At 36.1% G+C, this 11,068-nt stretch overlaps 1 protein-coding gene across 1 annotated transcript in view; it reads right to left on the bottom strand.

The window, feature by feature from the left end:
- Positions 1 to 11,068, bottom strand: part of LOC134537718 (egalitarian protein homolog) — a 31,337-nt gene that overhangs the window by 15,093 nt on the left and 5,176 nt on the right. Inside the window, exons 2-6 of the mRNA XM_063378462.1 lie at positions 8,866 to 8,946; positions 6,577 to 6,821; positions 5,025 to 5,222; positions 3,456 to 3,551; positions 142 to 266 (exon numbers count right to left, since the gene is read on the bottom strand). Coding sequence (XP_063234532.1) covers positions 142 to 266; positions 3,456 to 3,551; positions 5,025 to 5,222; positions 6,577 to 6,821; positions 8,866 to 8,946 — 745 coding nt within the window. The remainder of the gene's footprint in view (positions 1 to 141; positions 267 to 3,455; positions 3,552 to 5,024; positions 5,223 to 6,576; positions 6,822 to 8,865; positions 8,947 to 11,068) is intronic.

Genomic DNA, 11,068 nt, shown 5'->3' with positions numbered 1-11,068 from the left:
TAGATTTATTATTAGTTTTGTTTCACCTAGACATTAACATAATTCCATATTGAACCAGAATATGTGAACAAAAACCAGAGAGAAAATGCTCACTGTTGCAAATGATGTCTGACCCAGTGGGGAAACAGCAGTTATCGTCACCTGAATGGGAGTTCTCGGACGGCGAAGTCTTCCCACTGTGGCAGCTGTCCAAGCTAGGATACTCTCCGTTGACACCATTACACACCTCATCTTCGTCATCGTCCTCATCACTGCTCTTCTCATTCCTGCACAGAAGACGGGGGGTGGCACTACGGCACAAACATACTAACTGCATGCTGCGAGCTGGCCCAACAGAGGACTCGGGTCACAATCCCGGTCCGACAATTATGTTCTCCGTTTTCCGTGATTTCCTGAAATCACTCGCAGGAAAAGCCCTGGTTATGGGCCATGACCTAGTCTTTCCCCAAACCCGTGTTCTGTATTGTTGTGTGTTATATCCTTTAAGGCTCTGTCTCGCATGCCAGTTGACTTTTTCATTTTATCGTCAATACTGTTTTATTAGAGTCAAGATTACGTGTATGGTGTATTGCGATAAATCCGAAATAACACCAAAAAGCATGTAAATATACCATATAACGATATAACACCAAAATGCAAGTTAATACACTATAAAGCAAAAAGTAACAAAAATTTATGAAATGATAATCATATTTAATCAAAACTCAACTGGGATTAAAAACCAAATTGTTAATATATATTAAACTCAACAAATGTAACATATTTAGCATGGATTTAGTACCAAATGATTGGATTTTTTTTTTTTTTTAGCTTTTTATGATATTGCAACTGTTATTACTTATTAGTAACAATTTTTTACATTATTCCACTGGTACATTTTTCAAACGTATATATACTTGCTGATTTATTTTTATTGTTCCCAGTTGTGAAGACAAACTTATTACAAACTATTATATTGTAAAAGTGCATTATGTATCAGTCAATATATGACACTGTTTTGGTGAAGTAAGTATCACTGAACAAGTTTTGTCGTATTTGTTAAAAAATTGTGTAATCTTTATAAATAAAAAGATCTCATAAAAAATAAAAACACAGAAATCTCTCGTTTTAAAAATGAAATTGACCTAAAGATAAGACCATAAAATCTTGCCTCTATTAAGAACAAGATTATACGGTGAATTGCAATACAACCTAAACACCTAAAAGCATGTCAGAACACAGCATAACAGCGAAATGCATGTTAATACATCACATAGCATAGAAATTCAAATTATATAATGGAATTAAGTTTCATTTAACCAAAAGTTAATTCAAATCATTGAAAAAAGTAATCCTTTAATGTTTGAATTTCAAGGAATGTAAATTCCAGACAAAATATGTACCAAAGTGCATCCGAAAAATTAACTTTAATTTTTTTATATTGTGAATCTCTTCTTAGAACACTTTTAAACCATAAATGCTTGCTAATTATTGTTCTAAACACAAATTTATTAAATTAATTTTATCGTAAACATGCAGCATATTAATTTTACCACTATTTTTGTGGATTAGGTATTAAAAAAACAGCTTTTTATAAAAATGAAAACAATAACATTAAAATCTTGTTTTAAAAATGAAATGGGACTAAAAATGATAAGTCAACCAATGTCACAGCCACTAGGCAGGTTGTAGCATTAGCACTTAGCACTGTTCTTTCCATCCGAGTTTGTTGAAACTAATCTGTACACGTGGAGAAAATCTCTTTGCTTTGGGGAGTTCCTCAACTAACTCATTAATATGTATATTGGTTTATAATATACGGTCAAAATTGCCATGAAAAATGAATATCGACAGGGAGTTTCTAGCCTAAGGCAGGGTCTACATGGATGGAATGGAGCTGACACACAGGAGCCAGCTGCCCTACCTGAGGGACAGACTTGTTGCCGTGGGGGGAAGGGGGCGGCTATGTAAATTAGGTTTAAACTAGGGGTGTGCGGGAATAGGTTTTAGTACTGCGGGAAATTTTCGGGAAAAATAAATTATTCCCGCGGGAAACGGGACGGGATTGGGAAAGAAAAAAAAAAGAAAAAAAAAGAAAATTTTTTAATTCTAATACGAGAAGGTGGCCATTTAAACGTTTCTTGCAAAGTTAGTTGTTTTTTTGCTGCTATTTCTTTTGTCTGCTTCACTTGCCCTTTTTTCAGCGGCAACTTCATATTTTTTAGCATCCTCAAATTCTTTTTTTATAGAGGGATGTTTATTGAGATGTCTTAGTAATCCAGACGTGCTACCATGCTCGCATCTAAAAAAATTTTCACACGAGACACACTTTGCCAGGGATTTACTGTCTGTCAGACGTTCAAAATACTTCCAAACACTTTTAGGTTTACAAGTAACAAGCTGATCGGTTGCGACCTCCATTATTTGTAGGCTGCTTGTTTGTTTTAATATACAACGGCATCGAAAATAGGAACAGATACTTTGCACAAGCCTTAATAACGTAACGTCAGCCGACAAAGCCCGCCAAACTAAACAGTAAACAACTATTTTTTTCTTCCAAAGCAAAATCATAGATGTTTAGATACTCGTGAGCAGTGGTGTAAAACTACGTGATTTCATATTTTTCAAAGTGCCAATACAGTTCTCTAAATCGCCACTGCTATCAAGTAATGCGAACGGTTACGCTTCGTTATGTAACGCACGTCTAGTATTTCTTATATCTTTGGCGAAAAGGTTGGATTGCGCATGTGTTTTGTTTGTGTCTAAGGACACACAGTGGTTTTAGGTTAAATATTCGATGGTGATGGCAATAACGTTATATAACTGACTATTCACGTATCTTGCAAATTTGTACCCTTGAAGAAATATATTTATGAACGCATTCAATATTTAAGGTACTCCATGTACGTTTTTTATATTCCAATCAGATATGTGTAAACGATTATCATAATTCACTGCACACCACAGCTGTCGCTACGATCGGCATACGTTTAAAAGATGTTTTGCGTTTAAATAGTACGGAAACCCTTCAAAAATGTACGAATCCATAAAAAATATTGTTGTAAAAACATTTTGAATTGATAGAAAACATTTTCACATGATTAGTAAACATTTTTAAATTTTTAAACAATTTCCCGAAAAATTCGGGAGTAATAAAATTCCCGCCCGGCATTTCGGGAAGCCTATTTTCCCGACTTTTTTCCCGAAACGTCGGGATCCCGCACACCCCTAGTTTTAACAGTTAAAGGATTTCACAAGATTTTTAAATTCTGTTAACAGGATTTAGAAACTAAATTTGGTGGCAGGCCTAGTTTAATTAATTAGTTGTGGTCATTGGAAGATGCTGTTTCACACAATTCATCAGCAGTTGCTTCAAACGAGTATGTAAAACCATGACAAAAAAAGCACTCCTGAGTAACTAGATGGGCTTCTCAGAAACCAAAATTCCAATAATATATGTATATGTTGTATCTTACCTGTCTTGTCCTAGACTGTCGAGCTTTTCGAGTTTGCGAGCAACTTTGTATGATCCCTTAAGCTTCTCTTTCTCTTCTTCTGTCAGATCTAGATACCTAAACCAAATATTTAAAAATTAAGAAAACTTTATGGATATGTTTTTTCCTCAAATAGTGTTGATTTAAGAAAATAAGCACCACAAGTTACAAATGCAATATATAAATGGTTAAAATAATGCTAATCCTTTCATTTGGAGGAAAAAATTGTTAATACCATTTCTTATTCTGTTAGTAAATATTAATAATTTTCTAGAACAATTTTTTCCCAAGAAATAAAAGAATTTAATATTTTAATATTTTTATTACACTAAGGTTTTCTGTGCCTAACTTATCATCATTGTTATTCTTCTGTGGAAAATGTACTTTCAACAAAAATTTTTGTTTTTGAAATACGCTCACGAAATGAAAAATATATACAGCACATACTTTTGCATAATTAGCTGCCACAGTTACATTTTTAACGTTTTTGGGTTGTACAAATAAGGAAAATTAAATTTACCATATTGCAAAACTGAAATTTATAGGTTTAACTGCAATTCCACTGGCTATTAAATATAATAAATACTGTGAAATTGTGAGAATGATCAGTTGGATTGGGTATATTAAAATACTTTACAAATGGTGTGGATGATTAGTTAGATTTGGTAAGCTACATTAAAAATACTATCAAATATTTGAATAGTTAGTATGGAATTACCTATTTAAACGTAAATAATTTAGCACAAAAAAAAAACATTCTTTCTATTTTATAATAATAACCAATCATTCTCACAATTTTACATTGTTTTTAATGAACCTAACCTAGTCTTTAAAATTATGCTAATGATGTTGAACATGAATACATAATTTAAACTGTAAAACTTTTGCAGGTACTTAAAATCTCACAATAAATTTAATTATATAACTTTCCGCAGGAAAAAAAAAGTTGAAAGAGGGAAAATTGGGATACTGAATCTTGAGTTACGTAGCAAGAGAAACTGCTTTTCATCTTTTTCTTATCCATTAGTCAAATGAACGCACTAGTTTGTCCAACCAGAACCCCATTTGTCAGTAAACCCAATTAAAATCATCAAAACTGATCTTCAAATGATAAAAACACTTGAATTAAAGGTTTTTTAAGGCAACTTAGAAACAACACTTAAAAACTCTCACGAATTTATTTAAGAAGCAGTTTCACGGAACCGATGACAGCATTCGTAAACAACGATCAACAAAATTTCGTAGAACTCAGATGTACTTTGTGCGTCATTCGATATTTGGAACAAAGTCAGGAAGGTCGACTAATCAAAATTTTTTTTGTTTAGGGAATGTTGGGTACACTAGTGTTTAAATTCACTAGCTGCTAAGCGTGTTCCAGTCATCAACAGTTACTATGGCCGATTGTTATATTTCGGCAGTGCTGACATTTCACGATGAATAATAGACAGTTAATAGATTTCAACTTTAACCGGGGAAAGAAGTACATACATCTTATGGAGAAAACGGCGAGGCGGAAACGACTGACGAAGGGAGCGCGGGCGGAGGGACTACCTGAGCAGCCGGATCTCGCGGTTGCTGAGGACGACGCTGCGGCTCTGCACGGTGGACAGCTTGAGGCGCAGGTCGGCCACCTCCGTCTCCACCTTGCGCTGCTTCTTGCGCTGCTTCACCTCCGCGGGGCGAATGTGCATGAACACCTGCTCGTCGCACAGTTCCGCCAGCAGGGCGTGGTAGCCCGGCTGGATCAGCCTGCAGCACACACCGCCACGCGCCGTGCCACACTCAATACATAGCGTGACTCGGGGTAGACAGCTTTTCAAAATCACGCCCATACTTTAAAAATTATCTCATATCATCAAAATTGTGCTAGTAGGAGAGTCCAATACACATCAAACACAGTGTTGCAACGCGGCTAGCGACGAGACTGGCACCCGCCTGTCTCCTACCGGCACGGTGTAATCAGATCAGCAAATGGCTCCTCCGTACTTCCCTTGAGGGTTCGGCAGGTTTCCAGAGCCCCGTCTGCACGAAGTTGAGTAACTGGGACGCCACTGTTCTCACAGCTTTGAGACCTTACCTAGGATCGGGCTGAGAGGAATATAAAACAGGCGGATGACCTGTGAGGGCAGTGAAGTGAAGAGGGTGAGTGACTCACTGGCGAGCAATAAGTGGGCAGCAAGCGATGGGCTTTGTGTGCCAAGACTGGATCATCATGGATTAGTGCACCTGGAACTGTGTCGTGGCGCGGACGAGTTAGTAGTGCGAAGTATTATGTTGGGACCGAGGTGCGTGGTACAGAGGAACAGTAGAGAAGGCCACTGTCAAGCCAAGTTCCAGTGGGGAAAGTGTAAATACTTGTATTATTAAAAGTGTGATTACTTTGTGGACAGACAATTAAATTGTTATAATAGTTTAATTAATAGTGTAAAAATTGGGTAATTAAAAAAACTATAATTTTTAACTGGTCCATCCTTTCGGACCTGCATTCCCACACTCGTAACATTATGTGAGCAAAGTAGGGATAGCCCCAATTATTAGATTTAGAATAAAATTTTTGAATTAAAGAAAAATACAATTTATTTACTCAAAAGTTAGTGTTTGAAACTGTAGACAATAATGTGTGATTAAGTTAGTGTTAGAAACCATAGTTAGTTTTGAATAAAAGTTTAGGTTAGGTCAGAAGTGAAATATAAGTGTATTTCACAGGACACAAGTGACAGGCTGTCAGTGAGTGACGACCAGGAAGATGGTGGCCAAAGAAAATATCCTCTTATTGACTATTCTTCTTGAATTGAAGAATGAATTAAAAATGAAATGAAGAGGATGATGAGATGGTAAAATGATGATTTAGTTTATCGTAGATTTTACACCTCTTTATTTTAAGGTTCCAAGAATATTCAACTCTTTCTTATTTTATTGTATTTTGGATCGATTTTTCTTGAACTCCTGACTGAAGTATGAAAAAAAATTCACTGTATGTTAAAATTTGATTCGAAAAATATTTGATACTCGTGAATATTATGATATTCGATTCAAATAAAAAAAAAAAAACAGTGTTCACAGAAGCCTAGCTACTAGGCGAGGGACGCAGAAGACCACTGACCGCATCATGGACTGATACACCTGGGGCACCAGCGCCAGGACGTCCGCGGCCGCGTACAGCATCATGTCCCGGGAGAGCGGGCGGCGTGCCCAGTACCGCTGGTCGCGGCGGTACACGTTCTTCAGCTGGTCCTTCATGGGGTTGACGGGGGCGTCGTACAGCTCGCACAGCGTGTTCAGGCTCACGTTCTTCACCTTGTACACCGGCTTGCCCGTTTCCTGCAGCTGCAGGACTGCGTGGGCCGCCTGCGACAGACATTCCGCTCTCTGCCGCTCGGGGCTCCGCCCACGGCGGTCACCGACATCTTTGAATATATATATATATATATATATATATATATATATATATATATATATATATATATATATATATATATATACATATACATATACATATATATACACACATACATGTATATGTATATGTATATATATATATGTATGTATATGTATATGTATGTATATATATATATATATATACTGTATAGAAGTCGCCAGCCCAGGTTAAAATTTCTAATACGGTTTTGAGGTAGTTGGTTAATTCACCGCCACAAACGTCACCATCTCTAGGGCATCGACTTGTGGTGGTCCCTAGCGGACAAGTGTCAAACTCTTCAAACACCCCTTCCCCCTCCCGTTAAACGACCTTGAGCTGCAGTGATTGATTGGTGGGGGGAGCGGGGAATGACAGCGGGCGACAGTGCTGTGCTCTAACGTGTAAATAACAACTAAGACAATACAGGGCGTTACGGCAGCGCACTGCAGCGGTGAAGTTCCCAAGCTGCTCACCATGTGCTCCTGAAAAACGTAGAGTAAATCCTATCCACTCGCGACTTATATACAGTATATATATTCAAAGCTGACATTTAACATCTAGTTTACCAGTCTTTTTCGTTAATCCTCAAAGGAAAGAAAAAATTTCCAATTAAAAAAAAAAAAAAGTTTACATCATACATAACACAAAAAAAAAAATTGTAATGTTCATTTCCTGTTATTTCTTTCATTTAATATAAATTCCTCTCATTATACTACATACATACTTATTTGACAGACATTCATGGGGGCTGTTTTGCAGTAAGAAAATTTTATATCTTTAAAATATATTATCCAGCAAAAACTATTTTTATTTTTATTAAAAACTCACCTGATACGTATCTTGAAAGATTTTTTCTGACCATGTTTAGGTTTTCCGGACGTAGTAACTACATAATTCATAAAATGATTCACTTATATGTGTTTCGTGTGTGTGTGTGTGTGTGAAGAAAACATTTAAACCATAAAACAAATGACATAACAGTAATTTCCTGACCTATTAGTAACACTTTTTTTTTTTAAATTTTGAACATAAACTTGATGGACTGTAGTCCAAAATATAAAAAAAACTATTTACATTTGAGTTGTAAAAAGCAAAATGTAGTCATAATAACACACACACACATATATGCTTGCATTAAAAAAAACACTTTATTTTTATACTATGTATAATATCTTCATATTTATCTCTAATTTATTAGAGAGGGAGGAGATGCACGGCCATCAGTAATGGTTTGAACTTTGGGAAGGGGGGTGGATACCTCAGGAGAGGACAGATAAGAGAGGCTGGTAAGGCTGTTTAAGGGTGTTTATGGTGTGAACTGCAGAGCAGGCAGCAGACAGAGTTCTACAGAAGAAAGACACTGAGGGTGCGGATAAGGACGAAGAAGCACTCACATCTAATGAGAACAGAGAGAGATTGGAATGAGCTGTAGGGGCATCTATTGGATATAAGGGTGGTGAGGGCATTAATGGAGAAAAACAGAAACAGAGAGGTGCCAAATCATCTCCATTCTTTTGATTTTGTAATATAATGCAGTGGACTGCTTTGAGTTTATACGATTAACTGCTTTAAATTGCTTTGAAGTTATTGAAAATAAGTATTGAATTAATTTTCAGAATGTACTAAAATTCAAATAATACTGTCAATAGACACTATGTCATTACTTACTAAAATCTCCTAATGAGTGATTTTTACTTCAGCAAAGGAAAATTTTGAATAATGAACAATAAATTGTTATATCGTTGAAACCAATGTACCTTTTTTGGTTTCTCTTCTACTTCTTGAGGAGGAGACTGCGAGAGGTGTGGGGGAATTGGGAGAACTGGAGGGAGTGAGGCTCCTTGCCACTGGGCGGTAGCCCAATTGCAAGAATATTATACATGTAAGGTAGATAAAATAATAAAGCTCATGTTCCGGTTCATGCAAATTACAGAAGGAAAAGAAGAAAAAAAAAAAAAGCACCAACGTTGGTACCTGCGTGTCAAAGACATTTCGAAGCGTGATCCCAAACTGGCTGTACAAGTTGACACTGTCGTTGCGACAATCATGAATGACCTGTAACAAGAACAAACAAAAGCTGCTGATTTAACCGATATGCTACTTTCCAAGGTAACATCCTCTTAATTGACAGTTTCTTACTTCAAATTCAGTGAATATAAAGTTAAAATTACATCACTGAATTTGAAGACTGGTCTGCTGGTGAACTGTTAAGTTTTCAGAAAGAAATATTGTATCCTAATTGATGAAATTAGATTCACATGGTACATTATAAAACTTTTAACAAAAATATATGTTGAAATGAACAGGTTAAAACAAATATTTCTATTAATTTTAAAATGCTGTATGTTATGAGTCATCAATAAATATTTAATGGCTATTCAGGCTATATTTCAAATACTGCATAGTATTTTTTTCATATAAGCGAACATAAATCTAAATGAAAATGCCAGATAAACATTCCCTCTTCCTCCCCTTGTTCACAGACGATGCCAATGTTTATGCAAGCCGAAAGAATAAAAATGAAAATGAAACTGCCAAATCTCAATATGTGGCTACTGAAGAAAAGCGCGTTTCTGGATCACCGAGGGTCAGAGGGTCGGAACACTGTTAGGTCGTGTGCGCTAGAGAGAGATAGCATCTGCTGGCCGACAGCCCTGGCAGGAGCTGTGGTCCCTTGTTGCGTGCGCTGTGCCGGTCACCTCCTGGACTGCAGCCACTGCATTATTAACACCACCCGAGACCCGAGACCTGCTGCAGTATTGAACATGAGCATCACCGCTCCTGCGGCACTGTGGGAGTGGAGGGTGCACTGGCGGAGCTATCTGCACCCCCGATATTGTCGCTTCACAATAATAACAATATTACATACAGACTAATTAACAATTTAAACAACCTAGATAAACATTATCATCTACTTGAGAATTAAATAGGTATGAAAACATTGTGTGCTTCCCTTCAAAAATAAAATAAAATAAAATAACAGGCCTTATATAAATAAATATAAGCAAATAGCTTTTTTTTAGACATAGCAATAACTTTACCTTCTTTTTTTTATTTATAAAAAAATTAATCAATTATTATAAATTTTAATGCAGAGAATTTCATTTAGCTACATTAACCATTAAAATGAAACTGGTTTCAGTATTTATGTCTTGAATAATTTTAGTATAAACTGCTAGGAGTTTTAACTTCTAAGGTCTTGGATATCAATACCAACCACTATGTCACCATCAGCAAAATCTAACACAGCAATATAAATGGAGCAGGGCGCTTAAAAAAAATAATTAATAAAGAGAGAAGGGAAAATTATGCACAAGCGTTCCAAAGAATGTTTGGAAATAAATGGGATCATTAACATTATAAATACCGGTATGGTTAAGTATGAGGTGTGGTTAATTATGAAATGAGGCCTCCGTAAGTAGGTGCTGGCCTTGACCTTGGTTGCTGGTGTGGCAGATACATTTCAGCTGCAAACAGAGCGAAACTGGGAGTGGTCACCTGACACCAATTCACACACACACACTCCCACACCCACACGTGTGTGCGCACGGCACAATGCTGCTGAGCAAGTGTACATCTACCTCTCTCTGAAAGCTAGGAGCCTTCATCAAGCCATATGCTGAACTGCACAATTACGAACCAGTACCGACTGTTTTTGAACCCTTCTCTACTTCTTTATAATTTATAAATAAATCAATAAAAAACTGAAACAAATGTAAAAAATTACTGCCAAAGTCACAGGGAGCAAGTACCCCTCACTTTCCTAATAAGATTCTAAAAATTGATTTCAATTCCACACCAAACCAAAACAAGCAAACAATTTTAGCTACAAAAAATATTTAAACTGAATAATAACATATATACATACATGCAATGAACTTAAAAGTAAAATTGTGAAGCAAACTTCGAAAAATTAAAATACAATTTGGATTCAGGAGGCAATTTGTATAATGGTATTTATTTTCAATACATGTAACACATTAAGAAGGAAATAGGCTAGTCAATATAAAAATTGTGCATCTCTCACTTGGTATAGTCATGAATACACCACTCATGAGTGACAAAATATAACAATAAAGTTCCACTAAAAATCCACTTTGAAAAATGTTTTCAGGATTTTGGGAAAACAAAATTTTTGGTAAAACCTCATTGTAGTGGCTTTTGCATTAAAAAAAAA

This window comes from Bacillus rossius, chromosome 12 (genome assembly GCF_032445375.1).
Source record: "Bacillus rossius redtenbacheri isolate Brsri chromosome 12, Brsri_v3, whole genome shotgun sequence".
Lineage (NCBI taxonomy): Eukaryota > Metazoa > Arthropoda > Insecta > Phasmatodea > Bacillidae > Bacillus > Bacillus rossius.
The sequence above is the reverse complement of the archived record's forward strand: the minus strand, read 5'-3'. Positions and strand labels throughout refer to the sequence as shown.